Below are 27,067 nucleotides of genomic sequence, written 5' to 3'. Positions count from 1 at the left end.
ATCTGAAGCCCTTCAAACACTTCAATTCTGGGCCTTTTCCAGCTCCAGTTCTTCTCAAGTTCCATTGACCCCACCCCCCACCCCAACCTCTCTACCACCTGCTAGGCAAGCAATGAGGGCAGCAGATCAGATGTTGGGCCCCTCCTTACTCAAACTGCCATTTCTATTACACTCATTTTCTATCCACCTGCCTATGTATATACTGTTTCCCTCAAATGAATCCTTTGTCTATCCCTAGCACCGGCACACATTGATTTTTCAGCCCTTTCTACTTCAGTGTCAGCCTTTATTTAGCTCAGGCTCTTGATGAGTATTTGTACCTGGGAATGGCTGTGGCCTAGGGTTCTCAAAGCTATTCATATCTTTTTTCCAACTGAAAAGCTTGGATTTCCAAGACAGTCCTTCTCACATTCCAGAGCATATTATTTGTATCTACTCCTCCTTTGGAATGACCTCTCCAAACTCTCAGTAGCATCTTCAAGATGTGCACCATGATAGGGCCCATCAGGTTCTAAGGGAAGCGCATCATGGGACAAATTCTTTATCTGTGACTCCAGTGAGGGGCGGGGATAGAACTGGGGTCTTTTGGTTTGCTTGCTTACTCTTCAGAAAGACAGCCCGTGGGGCAGCTAGGTGGCGCAGTGGATAGAGCACCGGCCCTGGAGTCAGGAGGACCTGGGTTCAAATCCAACCTCAGACACTTAATAATCACCTGTGTGGCCTTGGGCAAGCCACTTAACCCCATTGCCTTGCAAAAACTAAAAAAACCCAAAACAGAAATGACAGCCCGAGACCCGGCCCTAGCCAGGCTCTGTCTCTGGCCCAGGGTCATTCTTGAAGATTTGTCTCGGGGGATGTAGACCCAAAGTGGTTTATGGAACAGAGGCAGCCCGTGGATTGTTGGGTTCTCCAGAGGTCCAAGGAGGCCCCTCTGACTGAGGGACACCATTTCCTATGGCAGTGAGAGGATGCGTATGGCTCATTTCTGCCTTGCTCTCACCCTAAAGCCCAATAAACCGTCTTGCCCTTTAAGGCTATGCTCGAGGTACATCCATCCACCTGCTCTCGATGAGACTGTCCCAGTTTGCTGTGATCTCTCCCTTTCCTCACCTCCTGCACCTTAGAACCGGTCTTCTTAGTTCTGGTCCTTTTCTTCCCCATGGGTTGGTTCCAATTGCTGGGTTAATTCTATTTCTCAGAAATCACACTGGATTAGACAAGGTCTACTGAGCCACACCTTTACTGTCCCCATTTCCAATTTCCTAGACAGTAGTACGGGGTCCTGATGGGCAAAATATATTAAAAAAAAAAGACAGGTGCCATTTTGGGATAATCATGGATGCTGAGGTTTCACCTAAGCCCTGCCCCATCTAGGCCCAGGCCTCTCCTCCCTCACTCGGGACCTTGCCCCAGCCAGTCACTGCTCCATCCAGTCACAAGTTTCTACAACTCTCAGAAGGGCATTTGCTGGGGCTGTTCCTAAACATCATGGCTCAAGTGTGGTATTGTGATCTAAGCTGATGGGAGTCTCCCCAAGCTTTCAAGTCCTTCCACTTGGGCTTAAAATGCTACTCCTGGAGCTTCCTTCATTCCTCTCCACAGATGGGGGACCTCAAAATAGGCTTAAGAAAACCCAGAGGGAGCTGGGCAAACTCCCCCAACCCTATACCTGGTTCTGAAGCAAACCAACATAGGCAATGGCCAAAGAATGCATGCAGGACAAGGGAGAGTCTTGGTCTTCAGGAGAACTTGGTCGAATTAAGTATCATGAGAAGGGTCAAAGAAGCAATCAGCTTTCTGGGGAGGGAGAAAAGCGCCTGCTGAGATTGGAGGGGCAGCTCACGTCTTTAAGGACACCAGCAAGGTGCCCCCTCCCACCCAGAGCCCACCCTTCACTGAAGCGCGGAGGTTCTGGCAGGGCTAGCCACCCCGCATCGTGGGTTCTTGCTGTGTCTGCTCAGAGAACATCCATGAAGAAGAGAGCATGTATGTAGGAAAGTAACAGAAGCAAAGGCTTATAGGTATTTTGAGTTTATTGCAAGGAAAAAAAAGTATAGAAATTCCTAAAACCAGCAGTGAGGTATGAAGGAAGAGATGGCCCAGAGCCCATCAGAGGGGGTGGGTAAGAGGCTGTCCCCTCAAAGGGCACAGCTCGGGCCTGCAGGCGCCACCTCTCTGGAGCCAACCACAGCGAGGAGCGCAACGGGTCAGGATTAATCGAGGTAGCTGCATCTTTCGGACCCGCCAGACGACTACCCAGGCTTACAACCTTTTCTGTGGACAGATCGAGGAGAGGAAGTCAAGATGTGCAAACTAGAAAACATTCCAGGCATCCAGTGTGGCGAGATACCCCAGCATACGGCATCGATGTCATGGAAAAATATTGAGACCTTAGATCAAAAATGACCTCTGGACTGCTTGGTCAGTGACCAACCGCACACGCATTATTGCTCCAAACAGGATGAGGGATGAATGGGGACGTAAGGCGGTGCAAGCTAGAGAGCTTGAGCGGGTCCCCTAGGGCAGAACTCTGAGGGGAGACCACAAGGCCCTGGCTGGCGGCAGCGTCTCAGTCCTGGGGCTCCAGGACATCACTGGTTGAGACAGTCTTCGGTCACTCCTTGTGCGGCCAGCTCGGCCAACACGTTGTCCAGGTAGTTGGGGTCAGGATAGCCATGGCCGGTCACGTTGTGGCCCATCTCTGTTTTGTGGTGGATCTCGTTCCACACCACCGTGTCTGTTTCCCCCGTGGTGCTGGAGGTTCCGACTGTGAAGATCAGACGCCTCTTCCAGGCCACCTTTAGGAGTTCCAAAACCTAGGCAGAAAATAGGGAAAGATGAACCAAATGCCAGAGAGCAAGTCCATGCACAGAGGGGCCAAACCCTCTTCAATGGAGGAGAGGCAACTGCCTTCAGAGGTGAATGGGAAGGACCCCAAAAGCCCTTTGGGTGTGGTTCCAAAGTTTCCCCAGACTAAGTCAGGTGCTATCATTATTCCTATTTTACAGAGGAAGAAACTGAGGCTCAGAAACCTGTGAGGACTGGCCCAAGATCAGAGACCTAGTCAGAGTCTGAGCAGAACCCTGAGCAAGCGTCCACAAAGGGGTATATGGTAGCAAGGAGCTGGTAAAATGTTCAATGAAGAATAAAAAGAAGGCAAGGGCTGTGGGGTTCTCCACTGGCAGACACAGGGTCCTCCAGCAGGGGCTGGGGGTCCTGCCCAGCCATGAGTGGGGGCTCCCCAAACATCAGCCTCCACAGTCAGGGGGCACCGTGCTGGACGAATAGCTCCGGGTTCTCTCCCCAGCCTTCTTCCCTCTGTCACAAATTGTCCCAAAGCTTAAGTCTTGTTTAAACAGACCGAGGCTAAACAACTTCTTTTCAAACATGGCGTCATTAAAATGGGATTAAATCTGATCACTTTATGAGATGCTGGGTTGTTAGGGTTTGATGACCAGCCATCACCACAACGCAAGGCCAGAATTGCTGAGCTGGGTCTTCCAGGGAGGACCTGAGCCCACCTAACAGCCTCTGACCCCCTCCCTCTGGAGGGATCAGGGTCAGAGCGTCCATGGCCCAGTGCAGAATGGCTCATGCTAGGCATCTGAATAAATCAATCTAGGGGGCCTTTTGAGGGAAAAAATAAAAAAATGAAGGCTACTGCAGAAAGGATTTAGTAATAAAGCCACCAATTCTAGGAGGCCCCTTGGCAGGGAGGACCCCGGCCCATGTTGGACTAGCTAGCTTGGAGCTGTCCTCTGCCTGAAGGGCAAGTCCCCAAGTCAGAGCAAGGAGGCAGCGTGAGATACCAGCCTCCTCCTCCCAGCAGTCAATTCTTTACTCCACCTGAATCAGGGTCAAGAAACCCAAAGGGGACAGGACAGCGGACAGTGCAGGCTCCTCATTATACTGACTGGGACCTCAAGGCTCAGCAAATCAAGATGAGACATTGGGGAGCCCAAAGTCAGGGTCCAAATCTGGGGGGGGGTCCGACTTTTCTCACCTTTCTGCCCTGGGCATTGTCAGGGAGATAGCAGTGGCGGGGAAACCCCCTGGCTGTGAACGGCTTTCCGGGGTTTGGATGCTCAGGACCCTGCAACAGGAAAACACAGACCTGACAGTTGCAGCCCTCAGATTTCAAGGTAAATGAGGCAGAGACAATTTACCTCAGCTCCCTAGCCTGGGGCCGTCCCATGCCGCCCCTGGCTGGGCCCCACCACCCAGGCACTCTGGGCACTGTGGAAGAGCTCCCCAGGTTGGGGCTACCCGACCTCTCCACCACCTGGACTTTTATCGGCCCCCCAATTCTACCCACCCTTTACGATGTCACCCACTTCTATATGACATACTTCTGTTCCTGCTCACACCGATTCTGCTCAATTCAACAAACATATGTATGCAAAGGACTCCAGTCCCTCCTCATATGGGGACCAGCAGTCTCTGAGGCTTCGACACTTCTGCTGCTTCAAATTACCCTCCAGACCCTTCACCCCAGACAGCTTTATTCTCATCTGCCTTCTCTGAGGGTCTTGACCTGCCCCCAGGCAGCGATCCTCCCCATTTTTTGGCTTGCCCTTCAGCCGATTTCAACCAGAAACCTTCTCTCTGGTCTGAAGTCAGGGTGCTGTGAGTCTGAGCATGTCAGAACAACATGGTCTCCAGAGAGGGGACTCTGACCCCAGCCCCACCTGGTCAGTGCCGGGGTAGTGGCCTCCCCTCTGGCCCTGCCAGCACCCCAGAACTAGTAGGACCCCCAAGGACACAACAAGCCCGAGCCAGGCTACCTGAATTCCTCGAGGGATGTTATAAATGATCTCTATCGTCCCACAATCTTCATGGCCAGGGAGGGAGGCCTTGAATACAGCAAACTCCATCTTTCCTTTGGGCTGAGTTCCAGTCTTCTCCCCATAGATAGTCTTACAGGAGGGGCACTGAAGGCTTCCATCCTATGACAGAGCAGAAGGACAGGACAGTCATCACTCACCAAATCCCAGGGGTAAAGACCCTGAAACTGGTCTGCATCACCACTTTGGGAGCTTCCAGGGAAGAAGAAAGGGGCTCACCCAGCCAAAAAGCATTAAGGAGGAATTTGAGCCCAGGTCTTTGTCACCTCGAGTCTCAGAGCCAGACTCAGATGTACCTGGGAAGGAAGCCAGTTAACTCTGAACTCCCAATCCTAAAACCTTTCCAGCAGCACCCCTAGACCTTCTTGGGGCTGGGGGGGGAAGTGGTGGCTAAGTCTTATGCTAGAGTTGCAGTTTTCAAATTTCAAGAGCCAGGGCCACAAAGCCCCTCCCTCCACTCCCCCCAAAAGATTTGGGCTATGGCAGTGCCAATGCCCACCTTGTTTCCTGTTCGGTACATGGCCAACACACAGAGCAGGTGAAAGGCATGACTACACTTGACAAGTCGCCCCACATCGTCTGGCCCAATTTTCTTGCTCTCGATCACGTCGCTGTAGCCCGAGGGGGTGGTCAACTTCTCCATACAGATGATGCAGTCCTACAGACAGACCAAGGAAGGTAGTGAGGGACCCACCAGGGCCGAAGCCAGTGAAGCCTTGATTTTGGCAGAGCATCTCTTGAGTATTAAACTCTTGGGGAAAGAAGCAAGTGCCCAGAAAAAGGAAACCAGGAGGAATTAACTCCCAAGTCCTATCAAGATGCCTGTTAACCCCTCCTCCCAGACTCTAGAAGGTGCTAACAGTGAGGCTGAGCACAGGCCAGAGTCTCCCCGACTCTGGACCCAGTATTCTAACCACTGTGCCACTAGTCTGGCAAACAGTAGATGCTAAATAAATGTTTGGCTTATCAACTGCTCTCAAGGATGACAACTTTCAGCTGATGTCAGCTCTACACAGAGTTGGCACTTACTCAGTGGTGCCTCCTAGGAAGGCGTCCATAGGGGTGGCACAAGGCCCACTCCTCAAGGCAATGGGGCTGCCTTTCTTCTTACTGGCCAGGCAGAGCCCAAGCAGGCAGGAAGCACTCCCTCACCATTGCCCGTTGACCCACCTTGCTAACAGAGTGTCCTATGGGTCTGGTCTCTGCCGCTGAGCAGTGAGAGGAGGGAAGGATGTCTCCCAGGCTCTGTGGGACGGGTCTGCTTGGAGGAAGCCCAAGCCCAGACTGGGGTGGAAGTGGGGGGACGCCCTAGGGCTCACCTCATCCGGGGGGTTCTTCAGTTCTTCGGAGTAGTTTTTAAGCACCTGCTCAGGCTCCTGGAATGCTGCATCTGAAAAAAAAAAGGCCCAAAAGAGGAAGAAAGAGAACAACGTCCCCTAGGGTACACAGACAGGGCAAAGAACTGAGGCCAGAGGGAGAAGAGCAGCAAGTGAGAGAGGTCCAAGCTGCCAGGGGAAAAAATTGGTTAAAAGGTCGAGACTGGAGAAGGTTAAAGGCCAACAAAGAGAAGAAATGCATTCCAAGAGGGCAGAGAGTCGCTCTTTCCATGCACGAGACAAGGGCCATGACCGGGTCTCAGTCTGACCCCCAGGTGGTGAGAAGAGAAGGCAGCAACAGCTGAGAGCAGCCCCAAGCCTGTGCCAGCCACTCGGCTGCACCCTAGGCCGACTACAACTGGCCCCTCTGTGGGGTGGGGGATAGGCGTCAGAAGACACCACAAGTCACTGAGTCCAGACTGATGTGAAGGCCCCAAGATGCCATCTGTGCCTGCTCTCCCCCAGCAGTCACCCCCATCACTGAAGGGGCCTTTGAAACATGGGTGGCTAGGTGGCGCAGTGGATAGAGCACTGGCCCTGGAGTCAGGAGTACCTGAGTTCAAATCTGGTCTCAGACACTTAATAATTACCTAGCTGTGTGGCCTTGGACAAGCCACTTAACCCCGTTTGCCTTGCAAAAAAAAAACCTAAAAAAAAAAAACCATGGCTGGCTCCCAGGCTTCTCTATGGACCTGAGGACAATCTACATTTCCTTTTGAAGCTGGGTGGCTTTTGTCCATTCCTCCCAGTCCAATCCCCCAACCCCATTCCCATAGTGCAGCCTTTCAGATACACCAACACCAATCCTTCTGCCAGCCTCTACTCCATGGATAAAGCAGCCCAGTCACTTCCAGGGATTCTTCAAATGTGAGGTTAAGTCTCTGTCCCTCCTAGGTGTTACTCTGCTACCAATATGCCAGTTATGTGTTGGCCTTCCTAAAATGCAGTGTCTAGAATAAAGCAGGGAAGGACGACTGAGAGAGACTGAGGAGGCGGCTTGGACTGAGCTGACAGCCCAATTCTACCTCTTCAGCCCTTGTTTCAGAGTCACCCAAATGGGGCCACTGGGGTCCTTGTGGTGTATAAGTGAAAAGATCAGCATGTGAGGGTTCTGTAAAATGAGGGATAAATCAGGAGCCTTTTATTACTAGGAAGAAAATCTGAAGACTTCATTGAGGTGATCAGCCACAATTCCACCACCACATCCAGAAACAGGGAACCCACCACCCCTGGGGAGGGGCAGAGCAAGATATTTTGGGTCTTGGCCAGTTGGGGACTTGGTTTGGCAAACTTTTGCACATTTGTCACCAGTGATTTTCTTTTTTATTTTTCAATTGGGGAGTGAGAAAATAAACATATGTTAATTGAAAATAACTTTTTTTTAAAGGTAAAAGAAACTAACCAGAAAATAAATGAGTGAACAGTAAAGTGGGTCATTAGGGTAGAAAGAGTAAGACCTGTGGAGACACTAGAGGAAAGCAGGAGAGTCTGGGGTCTGAATACAGAGCCAAGCGTAGAAATGAGCCCCCACCGGGGATAAATGCAAAGCTGGGAACCCAGGACCCAAAGCCAAAAGAAATCTTAGGATGTCTATTTTACTGAAACTTAATTTCCATTGAACCCAAGACTGTCCAACTGCTCAGAAACTGTCTGTGAAGTGAAGTTTTAAGACAGGAAGTGAACACCAGGACCTGGAGTCCTCTAATCCAACCCCCTCCTTTACCCAAAAGAGGAGAGTGCAGCCCTAAGAGAGAAATAATCCCCTTCACTTTAAATTAAGAACCTCTAATTCCTCAGTCTACACTGACCCTGGCACTTCTAGAGGCTTCAAAGAGATCAAGATCCTAACTGCCAATCTCCCTCCCAGACAAAAAAAAAGCAATCTTCATAACATACCCCTTTTTCTCTTTCCTAGGGAAAATGTATTGTGAAAAACAAAGTTTTCCAAGTTGGTTGGCCCCTAAAGGGAATCCAAACACAACTTCTAAAGATTGGCCCTGCCCCATTAGCAGTGAGTTCCTTGAAAATTTGCCATTATTTCTAGTTCCTATTTATACTCTCCATTTTTTTCATCTCAGGCAGGCGGAACAATGCTTCAAGGAGTACCAATGGAACAGGAGCTCCTGGGAGGCAGGATTATTTAATTTTGGTCTATGTAACCCCAGTATCTAGAGCAGACCTACTGGGAAAAAAACTCAAAGCTGAATTCTGTGAAATTGTGCCCGTTTGCCCCCCCCCAAGCTTAGCAAAGAGAGGTACTCAGGGTTGGAAAACTGCAGATTTGGGATTCTGATATTGTGTTGATTAATTTTAAGTTTTTTTCTTAATCCCCTGTGTTGGGGAGGGTTATATAGGGAAATGCAGATGATGAAAAAATGAAAGATCTATAAAAGTGTAAGTTTTAAAACTGCCTGGGGATCTCCTAGATTAACAGGGGAATCCTGGGCCTTCACCTTATTGGGTGAGGGCAGATGCCAAGGTAGACTCACCTTGCTCCCTGCCATAGGAGAAGTCCAGCCTAACTTTCCATTCATTTGTGAGGATGATGGGTTTGCCCAAGCACCTCATTCCAAAGTTGGGATACTCGAATCCCAGGTATATTAGGTGACTTGTCCAAGATGCCTCGGATACTAATAATCAGTGGAGCTCCGATGGGGACTTGTGTCCTTTGGCTACAAAGGCAGCATTTTGCCCACTGGGTCCCATCTAGTTCCTCACAATAATCTAGGCACTTATGAATACATGATGTAAATCACTCTGATTAGCCAGTATGGCCTACAGAAGATCAATGCCACACAACCAGCCAGAACGAGAGCCCCACAAGCACCCTGGGCACAGACACTCTGCTCAGGGATCTCTGGTGCTCCTCTCCTTCCCCTAGCCTCTCTCTTCCGGTTGAGGTGGTGGAGGGCAGAGTGTGTGTGTGGGGAGGGGAAGGGACACTCTAGGATGGCCTCCAGTGGGACTCCCCTCAGGTCTCCTAGTGAGGTCTGAGGAAACTGAGGCTCCAAGAGGGGAGGAGCTCAAGGACATGTTATTAGGGGTGACAGGTATATTCTGAGCCCAGGGTTTTGATGAAGAGAACTGAGAAACTGGAGGGAGAGTCCACGGGCATGTGAAATGATTCCTGAGGCTGGTTCCAGTTGACCTGGACTCCAGTGGCCAGGTTGGGCCCCCAGTGGACAAACTCCTTCCCCATTCAAAACCCTGACCTGCAGAATTTTTTTCCCCTACAGAAAAATGGGATAATTGTATCAAGTGCTGGTAACTGCTCCTGGGAGTTCCCTTGGTCTCCTGCATACTCTGGGAGTGAAGCAAAGGCTGTTCTATGTCCAGGAAGCATTAGCTACCCCCCTGACACGACTGCACAGGAAAGGACTCCTACCTGACTGGTGAGCTAAACCCAAGGGGCAGACCCAAGCCCACTCTGTGGAATCTAGAGCTGCATTATTAGGGACTTCTCAGGCCCTAGTCTAACAAGCTCTGGAGCTACAGAGAAATACAAAGACCCTCCTCCAGGAGGCCCTACCAGGGGAGATGACAACATGCAGGAACTGTACAATTGTCTCCAAACCAAGAGGGAGGTAGGGAAAAGAGAGGGTGGAAGGCGTCTGGCTAATTCTGAAAGGTCCCGAGGCCTTGGGCCAGGACCAGCCTCAGTCTGTGCTCAGAGGTCCCCTGGGTTAATCCTCAGTGCTTGCCTCCACAGCATACCTTGGGACCCCTCCCCCCGGTGACTGCTCTCATTCCCCTGGATCCCAGGCAGAATGAGACCTCCAAGGAGACAAGTCAAGAGAACTCGGGTTCCAGAAGGACAGGGGTTCTCAGTCACCTTTTAGTTGAGGCTCCCCGGAAGGTTGGTCAGCTGCCTGTGACCTGGGGCACAACTGTTTGGTGACAAACCCAAACACAATGGAAAACTGTTGGCATGCCGTACTTTGCACAGGGTCCCTGTCCAATAGCAGGGCCATGCCAGGAAGTCACAATTACAGTGAACTGCTTAACAATGTTTTGGTGTTTTCTTATTGAAAAATGACAAAGTGTGAATTCTGGTATTATGGCTGGCAGCACAAAGACTTGGGTTCCAATCTTGCCTGATGGCTCCTAGCTGTGTGACCCTGGGCAAGTCATTTCAACTCCATGTCTGAGTTTCATCTCTAAAATGGGCCCAGTTGTAGAGCTGCTGTAAGGCTCACATGAGAACATCTACCTAGAGCCCTTAAAGGCTTTGTCGGGTCTCGCCTGTCCCTTATTATGGTTCTGACCATTCTCGGCCCCATCACCAGTTTTACTTTCTAAGTTTTTTTAAATAACCATCAGTGGTTTACACTGAAGATCTCCAGTCCAAGCGGCCTCATCCAGCCCCTTCCAGCCCCATCCTTCCTCTCAACCACAGGTGTGGGCACCACATCCATGTGAGTGGTAAGGATTCATACCAACGAGGGCAGGTGTGTAGGTAATAAAGACTGACCGAAGGGAACCGGAACTTGGGGTCCCTGCCTTAATTGAAAGTACATTCCACAAGGCCAGGGGTCACATCAGTCAGCTCAAGGGATTGCTCCAAGGCCTACACCAACACGGAGTCTGCACAGATAGCCAGGCCTCCTACTCGAACTTCCCTAAGAAAAGCTGCAAAACCCAGGGCCACGGTCCAACAAGGCAGCTGCAGGCGGGGCGCAACCTCAGCGACACAAAGGGAAGCTACCACGGGTGGGCAGAAGAGATTGCGCAGACACGAGAGCAGAGCAGGCACGGAAGCAGAGACAGGAGGAGGCCAGAGAGCATTTGGTTGTGAACAGCGACTACCTTTCACGGACACTTTCCTCAGTCTCTTGACTGAGCTGTGATTTTTAGTGGGCAAACAGGAGGCAGGAGGGCTGGCAGGCTGTGGTGCACGGGGAAGACACACGGGGAGTCTGATGGCTGACATCAGGACACTCGTCATGCCTACATGGGTTGGGGGGGGGGAGGCAAACATGCACACAGGGAGAAACAATAAAAGGAATCGATTAAGCAAGTAAAAAGTAAAACAAGTCCAAAAACCCCCAATCAGAACCAAGTCAAGGTCAGTGGCATCTGGGAACCAAAGACCAAACTACCCACTCGACCTGGGGCCAAGCCCCAATGGTGCTGCCTGGGCTGGGTCTGGGCTTTAGGTCATCGGAGAAGCTCCCTTGGTTGATTTGTGGTGGCTTTCCTGAAGATGGGAAGGTCAGAGAGATGGCAGAAAGGAGCCGGGTGAGAAGCACAAGCTACAGCAGCCCTGGCTGGGGTAGGATCAAACTGTCTCCCCCCCCAACCCCAGGCCCTGTCAATGCCAACTAGGAGGGGGCTTAACTCCAGGCTGGGGCCATGAACACAAGAGGGGACAGCAGGAAGAGACTCAGGGAGCCCTGCAGGTCACCACACTTCCAATAATGATAAGTGACATCATCTGTGAGAGGGGCAGCACAGGGAACTGGCCTGGGGATTAGCAGGTGGTCTGGCTTTCCTAGTCCTCATGGGTCTGTCCTTCCAAGATGGATTAGTGTAAACTTATCTAAAAGTAGTAATTCTCCCAGGCCCAACCTTCTGTTCATCCTGAGTTAAATGTGTAGCGAAGGAATCTTTCACCTAGGCACCCATCTTTTCCCTCATTCAAAGGGAAAATGGAAGCATCCATGGACTGGTAGGAGCAGCCAAGGGACAAGAGGTCTGGCTCTCTAGATATCACTGATCTAATTAGTCCCTGCTTTGATCTAATTAGTTAATGAAGCTTTCATCGAGAAAGACTTGAGCAAACCAGGAAAGACAATTCAGCAGTCAGAGGGGCTGGCTGGGGTTGGAAGCCTAAAATTAGATTTTCAAGAAGCCCAAATCACTGGAACCAAATTTGGGAACCACCAGACAACTGGATATCTCCCTCCCTCTGGGTGAACTACTGATTTTCTTCCCTCAACCCTAGCCCTCGCTGAGCCCCCTAAACTTCCCCATTTCTTTCATACTCCCCTGCAGCCAGGGCTGAAAAACTGAGCCATCCCCCTTGACTCTCCTTCAGTGCACTTTTTACATCTGGCCCCCTCCTCTTCACTCATAGGGCCTCCACACTAATTCTGGTTGCAGTTACCATGATTCATGGGAAAAACCCAAACCCCTAAGTGATCACCCTACTTTGGTTTCTCCTCACTCCCACAGCTGCCAAAAGGATCTTCCTCTGTCATCCCCATGCTCAAACAATTCAAGGCTGGGTCTCCCTGAAGTTGGACTGTTTCCTGGATCACTTTTTCAGAGACATTCTCAATAGTCCCTGCTAAGTTTTTTTCTTAAAAGGTAGAACTCCAACCCAGGCTTTCTTTACAAGGACCCTCCCTAGCTCAGAAAGTTTTCTCTAGAGTAAGGACAATGGACAGCCAGGGGCACCAAAGAGTGCCAGGCCTGGAACCAGGAGAACTCATCTTCCTGAGTTCAAATCCAGCTTCAGACACTTACCAGCCATGGGACTCTGGGTGAGTAACTTGTGTAAAACGAGCTGCAGAAGGAAATGGCAAAGCTGGCTAAGCATCTTTGCCAAGAAAACCTCACGGGGTCTCAAAGAGCTGAACCCAACTGAATGCTGACTGGATCCACAAGGACAACAAGGCCTCGTGAGCCATGCTCCTCCTGGCTCTCTACCTGTCCAGGGCCTGACGATGCCCATCCTGCCTGGCTGCGAGCCTAGCGATGGGGGACCAGTCATCTGATTTGATGTCTTCTGTGGCAGTTGAGCCTCTGATCAATCTACTGAGCACAAGACCAGACGCATGGCAGAAGAGCTCTGAGTGGCAGAGGCACTGCAGGGCTGAGTGAAGAGCATGGAGCAGATGCCCAGGAAAGCCTTGTCGAATGAGGGAAAAGCATGTTTCTAGGGAGACTCAGAAGCAAAGATCGTAAGAAAACAAGGTTGTTTTTAGGACATGACTGAAGTTGACAATATTGGCCTGGAGATCTAAAAGACCTTCCCCGTGACTAGATGCCAACAGACAAACCTAACCCCTAAGACTGAGAAGGGTAGGTGGGATTGGATTGGAGAGGGATAATGGGGCAGCTGCCCCTCCAGACCCACCTCTGACCACCAGGTCACTCAAGCCTGGGCCTAAAAAGTGTCAATAGTGAGATTTGAATCTGGTTATCTGGCCAGCAGTCCTTCTGAGCAGCAGACTTTTTCTAGGCCACTCTTCATACTTTCTTTACCAAATCATTTGGGCTGAAAGGGCCCTGAGGGAAGTGCCTTTTTTAGAGGTGGTGTGGGCACCCCCAGAGAAGCAACTCCCTGAATTTAATCTGGACCCAGCTTTTAAGGCAACAGCACACCACCTCTCATTTTCCCCTTAATACAGGCAATATTTTCCTTAAAAAGTAACTGGGGCGGGGAATACATGGCACAGTGAATAGAGCACTGGCCCTGGAGTCAGGAGTACCTGAGTTCAAATCTGGTCTCAGACACTTAATAATTTCCTAGCTGTGTGGCCTTGGGCAAGCCACTTAACCCCATTGCCTTGCAAAAACTTTAAAAAAAAAAGGAACTGAGGAAGGGGTAGTACAGTGAACAGAATACAGGCTCTGGAAGTCAGCAAGACTGGAGTTCAGATTCAGCCTCAGACTTTGATACTTACGAGCTATGTAGCTTTGGGCAAGTGATTTAATCCCATTACCTCACCAAAAAAATTTTCATCAGGAAGGGGTCCTCTGGGGCCACACTTCCACAGCATCCTCCCTTAATCCAAGGCCAGACTGGGGTTGCCCTGAAGCCATGTGCTCCCTGAATCATAATGTGTGTGAAGAAGGAAAGAGATCTTTGCTGCACACTGGATGGCTCCTTTCACTGTTTTCATCAAAGCACTTGGAGGTTTGGACCATGCTTCCTTCAGTGGCTCACCTCTCCTTTTAGCTCCTTCTACCCTCCCTTCCTTGGACTTCACCACACAGGTCAGCAGCAGGTGCCTCCTGGCTTGGGGGGCTCCTCTGCCTCTGGGGTAGAATCAGCTTTGCCAGTCCCCTACTCCAGCCAGTCTACCATCATCTTTTCCTACCTCAGAATCTCCCCATCATTTCTTCCATTGTACAAAATATAGACCCCACCACTTGTGCCTCCTTCCAGGGCCAGCTCTAATCTTCCAAGCTGCTTGGAAGTATCTGGAGGAGATAAAGGCAATTTTGTTTGCCTGTCTCACCACACCCTCCACCAGACAGTCAATTCCTGGAGGCCAGAGGCTGCCTCAAAACTCCCAATTCTGCCCAGACTGAGCCTTCGAGGCTCTACAAAGACAGACTAAGTAGGGGCTATGAAAAATTATCAAGGAGAAAGCATGCTAGGGGGATTCCTGACCCTAGTACTCAATGGTTGGAAATCTTTTCTTCTTACAGTAGATTCTGAAATGGATCCAAGTTTGTGAATCACAAAACAGCTCCAAAGTCTGAACACTGGGGTTCTTCCTGGCTGAGGAGGGGGCCACAGGAGGCTTAGATCAGATACCTCCCTCCGCCTCCTCCTGACAAACATCCCCTGGTAACATTAGATGATTAGAAAGTGGAATCCAGAAAGAGGAACCTCAGAAACTCCCCTGGGTTCTCCCACAACCCCAGTATCAGCCAAGATGCCCTCCTGGCATCAGTCCTGCCTCCCAATCACAAGTCCCTTTTGGGCTTTTTAATGCCTGCTCAATGCACTGACATATAATAAGCAATTCAGAGGCAAGTCCTTATGATGGGAAGAATATGGCCCCAGTCAGTGTATCTCAACTCCTGATTTTTGTCTAAAGTTCTTACTGTATATGCCAGACTCAAGTCCCATAAAGATGCAGGTATTTATCTCACTTAGTCCTGAAAGCAACAGTGCTGGGGGGTATCCCAACCTTGATGGCCTTGCTTATTCCATCAGTGCAACAATCAAGGACAATTTGGGGCTGTCTGCCATGGGGAATACCATCTGTATCCAGAGAAAGAACTGTGGAGTTTGAACAAAGACCAAGGACTATTCCCGTTAATTTAGGAAAAAAAACTGATATCTTATTGTCTGATCTTGCTATCTCTTATACTTTATGTTTCTTCCTTAAGGATATGATTTCTCTCTCATCACACTCAATTTGGATAAATGTATACCGTGGAAACAGGGTAAGGACTGGCAAATTGCCTTCTGTGGGGGGTGGGGGGAGGGAAGTAAGATTGGGGGGAACATTGTAAAACTCAAAATAAAATCTTTCTTTAAAAAAAAGGGGGGATCCCCAACCTTAAGTCAACTCTAACTCTTCAACTTGCTTGGCTGAGGAGCCCCGAGGTCACACCATAATGAAGAAGGGTTCAAAAGTTCTTAGAAGGCTTCTGATTTCATCAGAAACTCCAAAGGTCAAGGCAAGGCTGGCCAGCCGTCTCCCTCCCCATGTCCCTGGAGAAGGGGCCTGAGCACCCTAAACGCATACCTGCGAGTGCCTGCTGGATTTTGCTTGGCTTCGGCATCTGCATAGGCACGCTGGGGACGCTGGTGGGGGTGCTCATGGAGGTGGTGCTGGGGATGCTGGCGGGGGCAGTCACAGGGAGGCCTGGGAAGGAACTAGTGAAGAAAGAAGAAAACAAAGAAGAGTTGGGAGAGTATCTTCAATGATGCTGAAAGAAAGCAATTCAGGCCCTGCTCAATGACATCCTGTCTACCAGAAAGTTCCGGTATGTCCTGTGTCCACCTAAGAAACAGAGAGAGATGAGACTTCTGGAACAAAAATAAAGGGCTGCCACCTTCCTCGATGAGGATTCAACCAAAGGCAACCGTGACCTGCTTCTGTGTAGGGCATGGCAGGGGAGAAACTTGGGTCACTCAAGGTCAAAGGCTAAAGGAGACTGGGATGAAAATGTAAGAAGCAGCCTGGGGACTACTTAGAGATGACGCTCAGAGGGCTGGGAGCAAAGTTGACTAAATGGCTGACCCTCTATTATGACCAAGTAGGGTCAGACACCATCTGCTACCAACCCAAAGAAAGATTACAGTGGAAGGGGAAGCCTTGGCATCCACATCACAAAATTCAATTTAATTGAATAAATGTGTATTAAGTACTTTTGTTTGGCCCTGGGATGAGGGGTGGGGAATAGAAGAGAGGTGCAAAGATCTATAAGAGAAAAGGTCCCTGTCCTCAGCCTGAGACTAAATAGGAGAATAAATCAAGGAGCCAAGGTTCATTGGAAAGGGAAGGATTCATGGAGTAGAGGAGAAGGTGGCAGCTGAATTCAGGTTTTAAAGAATGGGTAATGAAGAGGTAAATAGGGTGGTTAAGAAAATGTAGGCCTGGGGAAGGAGGGGGCCGACAGGTGAGGGACAAGTGAGCTGGCCCACCAAGGGGAGTCCTGAGGAAGGGTTGCAAAGGCAGGGTCATTCCAATCCCAGAGGGTGCCTGGGTGGGTCAAGGGGGAACCACTGCAGGATGTGAGCAGAACAGCAAGAGAAGCAGATTCACGCACAGAGAGGCAAGAAGTGTAGGAAAACAGTGTTGGGTTGGGAGGCTCAGGAGCCAGGGCTCGAATGCTGGCTCTGCCACTCCTGGCAAATCCCTGCTCTCTCTGGGCCAGCATTTCTCCATGTTAGTGCATGACCAAAGGGGGTGGTATCCCTGACAGGTAAATTGCAGCCAACTCTGTCCCTGTGATCCTAGGATCTAAAGAAGACAGACAGGTCATCTCTCAGATGCCGGCCTAAGTCCAGGCCTCCAGGCTCCAAATCCAGGGCTCTGATCCCATGAGTCCCAGTCAGGGTCCACAGCTAAGGAGAGGGAGCATTCAGGCTGAAGCATTTCTTGATAAAAACAGATCTACTATTTCTACTTGCCCCTGCCCCAAGCAATCTCCCAGGAGGTACAGCAAGGGGGAAGCTGCCAAGAAAACCATTCAAAACAGTCTTCCAACAGGCTAGGGGGAGGTACATCTGGTGACCAGGTCAGGCCACCTGGGCAAAGTTAGTTAGAGCTGTCCTTGGAGCTACTTCTTCACTCCTTGGTCTACACTCCTATGTTCTTAGCCTGAATCTAGCACACTCATTTCTAGAGTTGTTCCGAGTCTGTGCTGGGGATGAATGTCAGCCCAGTCCAGGCCAGATCTAAAGGATCAGTTCCCTGGTCCTATCAGCTCCCTTCCCTTTTCCCTCTATGAATGCAGGGGACCTGCAGGGGCTTTTGTTCAGTCTTATCCAGGGCTTTCCTTGGCTGGCTCCCCTCAGACTCTGATGGACACCTCCAGGTATCCCTCCATGAACGGTTGTGGCAAGCCTCATGCTCCCAGCCTGAGTCTGTTCTGAGCCTTCTTTCTCCTTCTAAGAGGAATAGGAGGGGAGAGTTCATGACAGTGAGGGTGAATGGAGGCAGGAGAGAAACAGCAAGGCTGGCTTGGCTGGCCACGGGACAGTCACGTATCCTAAGTTTGGAAAGCCAGAAGCTGGAGGCGGGTTATGAAATGCTTTATTGGGCAAGCCCTGTGTTTTAGAGAAAAGTAAGTTAGCAGTATGAGGAGGATGGACTGGGGAACTGAAAGAACAAGGGAGACTCAAAAGAGTTAAAGAAGGAATGCAAAGCCCAGCATGTCCTCTGGGGGAGACTGCCTAGCCAGGGCTTCAAGCCACAAGTCAGATGAAAAGGTCTCCTGGTCCTTAGGGAATGGCAAAGCAGATGCCTCTTCCTTGATATTATTTACACTGATAAAATCCCCTCAGCTCCTGTTTTTTTTTTTACTTTCTTTCCTGGGTCTTCATAGCTGTAGCTGGCCCTCTGCAGGAGCACTCACCAGGCTGCTAGGTTGCAAGCACTGTTATCCCCCAGGCTTTTGGGTCCCAGGCACCCACCTCAAGGTCAAAAGGGAGAGGGGATGGTTTGAGTTGCCTGGCATGTGCTGCCCCTACCACTTTTGGCCACAAGGTACCCTGCTTCAGCCAAGCTGGTTTGCCTGCTCCATGGTTAGAAGTTGGTGGGGACAGCCAGCCACTTCTCCAGATGACAAATGAGGAGGGTTTGAGGTAGGACCAGAGGTATTAGGAGGCCTCCTCGGTTTCTCCACCTGGTGGTGGCAATTATTGGTTAGTCATGAAGAAGGACGGTTCCCTCTCCATAATGATGTCCTGCCCTCGATGCTCCAGCTGTTCTCAAGGACCTTGGACTTGGAGTCCTGGGCTGTCTCCAATCAAGGTCTGGTGAAGAACTTGCCTGGCAGGTGCCCTCAGCTACACCTTGCCCACTCTAGGGGTGAGGAGACCTAACCAGAGTGGTGGCTGTGTGAAAAACAATAGGAAAGACAACATGGATAGAGAAATAACAAGATCTGGCAACTGACCTTGGAAAAGTGGGCAGAAGGAAAAGGAAGCCTTGCGGCCACACTCCATAACTAGAAGGCTGATGGGGAATTCTGGGAGAGGGACTAATGACAAGTTCTATTTGGGCCATGTTCCATCTCACATGCTTCTAGATGAGGCCAGGGGAGCCACTGAGGCTGCCAATCTGGGGCTGCCTTCTCCAGCCCTCAGTGGGGAGACCCCTTTCACGATACAAAATGATGAATTGACATAGAATGAAAACCCTCCCGCTTGCTCAAAACCCAGGGCCTCATCCTGCTTAGAAGTCTTTGTTTCAGCAGCTGTGACCTCGAAGACACAGAGAGGGGACACCCCCAGCTCCCATAACGTCTATCAATTGCCCCTGTCAGAACAGAAACCTCAGGAGCCTCCCTTATTGCAAGCACAGAATTATTAGCAAAGGACCAAGGAAACTCCCCCCACTTTATTTTAATCAGATTCTCACCATTCCCCCTTCTCCCCCCTGAGAACCAATTTCTCTGAAGGACACCTCCCTAGAGTGGGGGGGTTGAGCCTGGCTTACAAGATGGAGCAGAATTTTCAAAGGCTTTTTGTTAGCTTTATTTTTCAAAAACAAAACAGGCATCAGAGTTCACCATCTCTATTTGGTAGAAAGCCTGCACACCTTTGCAGGTAACAACTGTCTCTAGAACCTAGCCTCAAACTAGATTCTAAAGCAGCAGGGGGTGGAGGTTAACACATTGAGAAGCAGACCAAGGGGACAGACTAAATAAGACTCAATAACCCAGTGTTCCATACACCAGAAAAATACAAATTACTTAAGAGTAAAATTCACCCTCTCATTAAAATTACAAGAAAACTGATTTTTGCCTAATCCCTTATACCATGTTCCACAACACATTCTAAATGGTAAGGTGATTTTAATGATTATACCATAAAAAAATTAGAAGAGAAACAGATCATATAACTTTCCTGGAATGAGGTGGAAGATATAATTTTAATCAAACAAGGAATGGAGGCACTTACAAAAGATAACTACAGATTTGATTACGGGAAACTGAAAAGCTGCTACACACCATAAGAAGGGATCTCTGGTCTGAAGGTGAGATGGAAGTTGAAATTTCTCGGGGATACCCAAAACACTTTAAAACTAGAACAACTGAGTGAAAAGTAGCAGAGAGGTAAAGGGAGTCAGGAATTCGATCCTGCAGGGCTTTATACAAGGGAGAGAAAATTCCAGTATCCAAGACTGATAGCTCCCAGAGATCTAGGCATGCCTTTAGCTGTCTCTCTGAAGAGGGGATGGGATTAAGGGATCCAGAACCCTGGTCTATTAGATGCCCTAGAAATTTCACTGTTGGTCTTTAGCTCACCCCTTGAATAAGGCTCTGCAATGTCAAATTGCTGTCTGAAGAACAGTGGGGTTATCATGCCTATAAAGCGAGATCTCTCTCTCAGTCCTCCCCCACCAACTATATCACCCATTACTACATCATTTAAGTCAATGGGTGCTAATAAGCTTTATGAGCCTGCTTCTAAATACTGGTGGGGGACATCAAGGAAGGGTGCTGAGGAGGTGGTAGCCAGATGTCAGACCCACCCTCTGTATAATCTTCCAACCCTCTCAAACCTCCCCTAAGCAGTTACCTCCCACTCCCCTCCTCTCCATCTGAGCTCTGGCAGATTGAATTCATGCAGCTGCCTCCACACAAAGGGTACAAGCATGCATTCGTTGTGGTTTTATGTGTTCTCTAGTTGGGGCAAAGTTTTTCCTTGTAGAGAAGCAACCACGGGGGGAGTAGGAACGGATCATTCCTTACTGGGGAGTTCCATGGGAAAATTATAGTGATTGGGGAACTCATTTTACAGGCCAGGGTCTTAAAGCAATCTTGGAAGCCACGGATGCTCATCAGCATCCACCCTGTGCTTTTCATTGTCAGTCCACAGGCCAGTGGACAAAACTAAACTTTCGCCATGTGAAGTAATCACAGGAAGACAAATGCTGATTACACCTGTCGATGTCCCTCGTGTGGCACACTGTCTCCCAGAATATGGGGTTTAACCTTGTCTCTCAGTCTCATTCCCTAGGTCTGCCACCTCATCTCCCATGGTGACTGGGTTTTCTGGAAGAGACACCCAAAGAAACACTCCTGGGAGGACCATTTCCAGGTGCTGCTCACCACAGCCACTAAGCTCCAAGGAATATGTGTGATACATCTGTCACACCTGAAAACTGTCCCCAACCCCAAGCAAACATTGAAGCCTATTGGAGACCTCACCCTACGACTCTGATGAGGTCATAGAAAAACTGTATCTGAGAAGAGTACTTACCCAGGAGAGCCATTCAGTCTGGTGAGAAGGAAGCTGCTCTCCCTACTTAAGGCTCGCCATTAACCCACATGCTCAACAGCTGTGAAGTCTTAAGCTCTGTTCCCTGTATGCCTTTCCCTCCAGCTCCCTTCCCCTGGGGACCCTTTTGTTTTTTTACAAATGTAGCTTCTTTGTAGAGGTTTATCATTAGAGGAAGGGGACCATTCCTCCTTTTCCCACAAACATCCCATGCTGAAGCTGTTGGAAGGAAGCAACTCTGTTCACCCTATTTCCACCAATAATTGGAAATCTGTTGACTTGGTAACATAAGTTCACCCCTGCAAAAACCTACTATTTCCTGAAAATGTCGATTCTGACATCCCAATACTTTGAAATAGGGGTGATGCCTAGGATGTTTTCTTTATTGCTCCTTTTTTTGGTAAACGATCACAGAGTTTGCATCGCTCTACACTAACAGCATGCAGGGTGCTGTCTTTTCTGAGGTCCCCTGGGTCTCCTTGGCTCCCCCAGCTGCTTTCTGTTTTTAGCAAACCACACTCTGGAATCCCAGGAGGGGATGCTGACCCAGACCACTGTAACTATATAATCTGGGTTCGCCCAGGGAAGCCTTTCACTACCCAAGGGAAAGCACATTCTGCAGGTTTGGCCTCCTCTTGGTTCTAAGGAACTGATAGACCCAGAGAGATTCCTCAGCCTCCAACCATCAGGAAGGCTACTCTGCTAGATCTGGCTCCACCCCCACTCCAATGGCAGCACCTGGTTCCTTATCAATTCTACCTTTTCTACTGGCATTTATCTGAAGCTCTGGCCTCCCAAGTCAGGGAACCAAATCATGCACTGGAACCATCATCGGGGCTATTTGTGGGCAGAAAGGTATGGCTCTGAGTCCAATGGTGTCAAAAATAATCCTTGCCTAAATCCTTCTATGGGGATGATTCTTTCTCAGAGTTGCCTTTTGTATAATGATACCTCTAGGGATCCAACGGGAGGAGCTTCTGCCAAACTGGGAAAGATGCCTGTGTTCAATAAAGTCCCAGGTACTATTTCTTTTTTGATCTCCCTGCCATCATCACTAGGGATGTTGTTTTTCATGTCTGGCACATCTCTTTATCAGTCCCTTCCTCCTTGGTAGCCAAGATTATGTACTATTGTCTGGGCAGTGACAAATCATCATTAAAAGTACCGCCATACCAGCAACACTCTGAGGCCTGATGGCTGCAGAGCTCCCCCACCTCCAGTTATGCCAGTCTACTCCTGGCACTTCCCATTTCTAGCCCTCCTTCCCTTCCCCCCAACATGGGGATAGTGTCTTGGCTGCTACAGCTGTGGGAGCAGCAAGTCTGGTTTAAATTTAAAGGGTGAAACCACCTCTCTGGCTGGAGTGGTCTTCCAAAACAGGCAGGCAATCCTAGCAGCTGTGTTTTCCTCAAAGAATATCATTTTTACATCAATGAGTCCCACCAAACACAGGTTGCTATAGATATATTTGTCCAGTGCTGCTCAACTGTGGGAGAGGGCCTCGGGTCACCCTGGGGTTAGATCAGAGCCGCCCTTTTGTCTACTGCTGGGAGACTGGCTAGTCTTGCCCTTATCCTTTGAGGGTAAGGGGTAGGACTGGCTGTGGCCCAGAAATGTCCCACTGCCTAGGAAAAAAGATAATGTCATCTGTAGTCATCTCCCACCACCCTGGTCATCATATGAGGCATATTTAAAAGAGCTTCCTTTCCTACCCTCTGCAAAGGGCACTTTTTTAGTAGCCTCTTTCTCTTTTGGTCTGCAGGTGGCGCTATGTGCCTTTCTCTGATCCAAAAGAGGGAACTGGATACAATTTTGAAATAGTAATTTTGTATTTTAAAATACGATAGTAGTAATTTTGTGATTAACATTATTGCAGAAGTTTTCAATTTGTATTTTTATGTATACATATATAAAGTTGGGGTTACTATACTTAAACATAAAAAATTTTATCACTCATTTTTCTCTCTCCCTTTCATTTCTGCAATATTTGGACATTACCATTGTGTGTGTTGTTTGTTACACCTGAAATTCAGAACTTCAGTAGAGCTATATACAAATTATTTTAAGAGTCAGCTAAAGATTTCCATTACATTAAATTAAAAAGCTTTTGCACAGATAAAACCAATGTAACCAAGATCAAAAGAAATGGAGTAGGGGAAGCTAGGTGGCACAAGTGGATAAAGCACTGACCCTGGAGTCAGGAATACCTGGGTTCAAATCCGGTCTCAGACACTTAATAATTACCTAGCTGTGTGACCTTGGGCAAGCCACTTTAACCCCATTTGCCTTGCAAAAACCTAAAAAAAAAAAAAAAAAAAAAAAAAGAAATGTAGTAAATTGGGAAACAATCTTTACAACTAATGATTCTGACAAAAGACTCATTTCTAAAATATACAGAGAACTGAGTCATTTTAAAAACAAAAGGCCATTTCCCAATTGACAAATGGTCAAAGGATATGCAAAGGCAATTTACAGATGAGGAGATCAAAGCAATCCATAGTCATATGAAAAACTGCTCTAAATCATTATTAGAGAAATGCAAATTAAAGCTTCTCTGAGGTACCACCTCACACTTCTCAGATTGGCCAATATGACCAGGAAGGATAATGATCACTGTTGGAAGGATTGTGGGAGACCTGGGACACAATTACACTGTTGGTGGAGCTGTGAACTCATCCAACCTTTCTGGAGAGAAATTTGGAACTATGCCTAAAGGGCAACAAAAATGAGCATACCCTTTGACCCAGAAATACCACTACTGGGTCTATACCCTGAAGAGATGAAGAAAAAGGGTAAAAACATCACTTGTACAAAAATATTCATAGCAGCCCTGTTTGTGGTGGTAAAGAATTGGAAATCAAGTAAATGTCCTTCAATTGGGGAATGGCTTAGCAAACTGTGGTATATTTATGTCATGGAATACTATTGTTCTATTAGAAACCAGGAGGGATGGGATTTCAGGGAAGCCAGGAAGGATTTGCATGAACTGATGCTGAGTGAGATGAACAGAACCAGAAAAACACTGTACACCCCAACAGCAACATGGGGGTGATCTTCAACTTTGAAGGACTCGCTCAGTGCAATAATCAGGAACAATTTTGGGCTGTCTGCAAAGGAGAGTGCCATCTGTATCCAGATAAAGAGCCAGGGAATTTAGGGGGAAAAAAACCAGATATCTCATTGCCGGATCTTGTTATCTCTTAGACTTTTTGTCTCTTCCTTAAGGATATGATTTCTCTCTCATCACACTCAATTTGGATCAATGTACAACATGGAAACAAAGTAAAGACTGACAGATTGCTTTCCATGGGGGGTGGGGGGGAGAGAGGTAAGATTGGGGGGAAATTGTAAAACGCAAATAATATCTTTAATAAAAAAATAAAAATTTAAAAAAATTTTAAAGTCAGCTAAAGATGATGTTTTGAAAGGATTCCGGAAACAATGTTTTTTTAAATGTGGAGAAGGGGGCAGCTAGGTGGTGTATGGGAGGGGCTAGGTGGGGCAGTGGATAGAGCACCAGCCCTGGAGTCAGGAGTACCTGAGTTCAAATCAACCTCAGACATTTAATAATTACCTAGTTGTGTAGCCTTGGGCAAGCCACTTAACCCCATTGCCTTGCTAAAACCTAAAAAAAAAAAAACACAAAAACACAAAACCCTATACATTAAATGTGGAGAAAAAGTGAGTCTCCTTGGGGCAAGGCTGAAAGAGCAGCTCTTCATCTGAGACTGGACTCTTGATTCCACTTCCCAAATCAGACATTTGGAAACGTTTCCCCTGGCAAACTTAAAGTCTGGCTTAAGGCATTTGGTCATCTATATGACCTCTGCCTGAAAACTGACATCTAAACAAATAAAGGAATTTTCTTTTCTGATATCCCTGATCTTTATGATAAATTGCTACAAGCATATCAGGTTATCTATATTAAAACCAGTTATAGAAATTGAAGTCATTTGGCCTACATTTATCTAAATTCTTGTTTTGAGGTTTTTTTTAGGGTTTTTTTTTTTGGCAAGGCAAATGTGGTTAAGTGGCTTGGCCAAGGCTATACAGCTAAATGTCTAAGGCCAGATTTGAACCCAGGTACTCCTGGGCCAGTGCTCTATCAACTGCACCACCTAGCCACCCCTATTTATCTAAATTCTAATAGGAGAGTGTGCAGATTTGGCATCTGTTGTCATCCACATGTAGTCTATTTTTAAATCTTTTAAAGAGAAAATACATTTTTAGTTATGGATTTTTGATTCATTTTAAATATTAGCAAAATATATAAATCACTTACTGGATACTCAGTTCTGAAGTGATTATCAGATATGTTACAAAGCTCAAAATTAATTCAGTAGATCTTTAAAGAATTCACTTTTGCAAAGGAATTCATTTTTATGGTTTTGTTAGGTGAAATAGAATTCTTCAAATTGGGAAATGAATAAGAATGTCAAAAACAAAACTGCTTAATCTTTTTTTGTTGTTGTTTAGGTTTTTGCAAGGCAAATGGGGTTAAGTGGCTTGGTACTCCTGACTCCAGGGCCGGTGCTTTATCTACTGTGCCACCTAGCCACCCCCTGTTTAATCTTTTTTTAATTTTCTATTTGCAAGTAAAATCTATGTGTGACAACTGGCAAATCACAGAGGCTCCAAAACATGAATTTTGACCTGTTTAAAATTTTGTGTTGAGATATTTCTTTTACCAGAAAGATATCTACAAATAACCTGAATGTGCTTGGAAAAGGCTGGTCTTTCATCGACACCAGAGATACAGAAAGACATCAAATATCTCCAGAAGAAAGAAGAAATGGACCAGAAGTTGTTATTATTTATTTTTTCTCTTTTGCAATAATGTCCCCTTTTTATCTCTGTAGCTTTCCCCTTGATTTTGGTAAACGCATCATTCTTGCTTATAAACAGACTTTGCCTGCCCATTCTTCTAGTGGTCTCTATGATATTCCATCTCTCTCTCCAATATTATGCTCCTCAGATTTTTTTCTACACTTCTTTAAAGGTTGATCTATAGCTGATGTAATAATAATGCCAGCTGTGATGAAAATGGAGGATTAATGTCAAAGTATAATAATTTCTCAGAACTATAATCCTGGTAAAAAACTGATTTCTATAGCGAGCACTCAGCCTTCATATCTCGGTCACACTGCCAAATGAGTAAGAAATTAAGATCCAGAACATCTTAACCTATTATTAATTACAAATTTAGGACAATGATTAGGATGCTAGAAGACTATCCTTCCAGAAGAGACAACAGGAGATCCAATATTATACAAGGATGATAGTCTTTGACAAATAGCTTTGGGCAGAGACACTGCACAATTTTCAGGGTTAGGTCACAATAATAATTTCCCTTCTTCTCTGGTTTTTACTAAATAGATCAACTTCTTTCTCAGTTCAGTGTGGTCATTTTGTGTTTGCAATGACCTCCACCTTAAGGTTTAGATGGTAAATCCCAGAGAATAAAACTTCATGTCTAAGCTATACTTTGTCATTTTTGCTTTAACCCTCTTTTTTAAAGATTTTTACAGTTTTGGGGTTAACATATGTAATAAAACAAATATAAAAGACCTTCAAGAAATAATTGATAATATGTATAAAACAGCATTTTTTTGCATTAGCAAGGAACTGGAAACAGTGTAGGTACCCATCAGTAGGGAATGACTAAACAAACTGCAATGAAATATTATTGTGATCTAAGAAATTATAAATACAATGAATAGAATATCAGAAATATTAATAGATGTAAAGTGAATTAACCAGAACCAAGAAAATAATATATAATTACCACAATGGTAAAGGAATGTGTAACCACAAAATAATCAGAAGTGTTGCAAAATTACCAAGATCATGTCAGGCTTGAATGAAGAGATAAGGAGTTATGCCCACCCCACTCCTTAGTAGAGGTGAGAGGTCCACAAATGAGATACAGTGAGATATAATGATCAGGTTGTTGATACTTTTTTCTACTCTTTTTCTATATTTAAAAATACTACATGGGATGGCTTCCTGGGAAAGCAAGGAGAAAAACTGGGAGAGGGAGGAATTCTGGTAATGTAAAACAGTGGTGTCAAACTCAAATAGAAATGAATCGTTGCTTAGGGGATATAGACTTAGAAAACCACAAATTAATATTATCTGTGTTATATTTTGGGGGGGAGGGTTAAATATTTTCCAATTTCATTTTACTTTCGATTGGCTGGAAT

General features: G+C 47.3%; 1 protein-coding gene across 3 annotated transcripts in view; it reads right to left on the bottom strand.

Annotated features, from left to right (window-relative positions):
• Positions 1-2,015: 2,015 nt before the first annotated feature.
• DTX2 (deltex E3 ubiquitin ligase 2) overlaps positions 2,016-27,067 on the bottom strand; it is a 46,269-nt gene continuing 21,217 nt past the window's right edge. For 2 of the 3 annotated variants that reach the window (XM_074189458.1, XM_074189457.1), the window contains exons 4-10: positions 15,655-15,785; positions 11,027-11,167; positions 6,164-6,234; positions 5,344-5,502; positions 4,785-4,946; positions 4,004-4,093; positions 2,016-2,816 (exon numbers count right to left, since the gene is read on the bottom strand). In XM_074189458.1, the coding sequence (XP_074045559.1) occupies positions 2,592-2,816; positions 4,004-4,093; positions 4,785-4,946; positions 5,344-5,502; positions 6,164-6,234; positions 11,027-11,167; positions 15,655-15,785 (979 nt within the window). In that variant the 3' untranslated portion in view covers positions 2,016-2,591. The remainder of the gene's footprint in view (positions 2,817-4,003; positions 4,094-4,784; positions 4,947-5,343; positions 5,503-6,163; positions 6,235-11,026; positions 11,168-15,654; positions 15,786-27,067) is intronic. The other variant, XM_074189459.1, reaches the window with a different exon arrangement.

The sequence above is a fragment of the Macrotis lagotis genome, chromosome 5, assembly GCF_037893015.1.
Source record: "Macrotis lagotis isolate mMagLag1 chromosome 5, bilby.v1.9.chrom.fasta, whole genome shotgun sequence".
Taxonomy (NCBI): domain Eukaryota; kingdom Metazoa; phylum Chordata; class Mammalia; order Peramelemorphia; family Peramelidae; genus Macrotis; species Macrotis lagotis.
The sequence above is the reverse complement of the archived record's forward strand: the minus strand, read 5'-3'. Positions and strand labels throughout refer to the sequence as shown.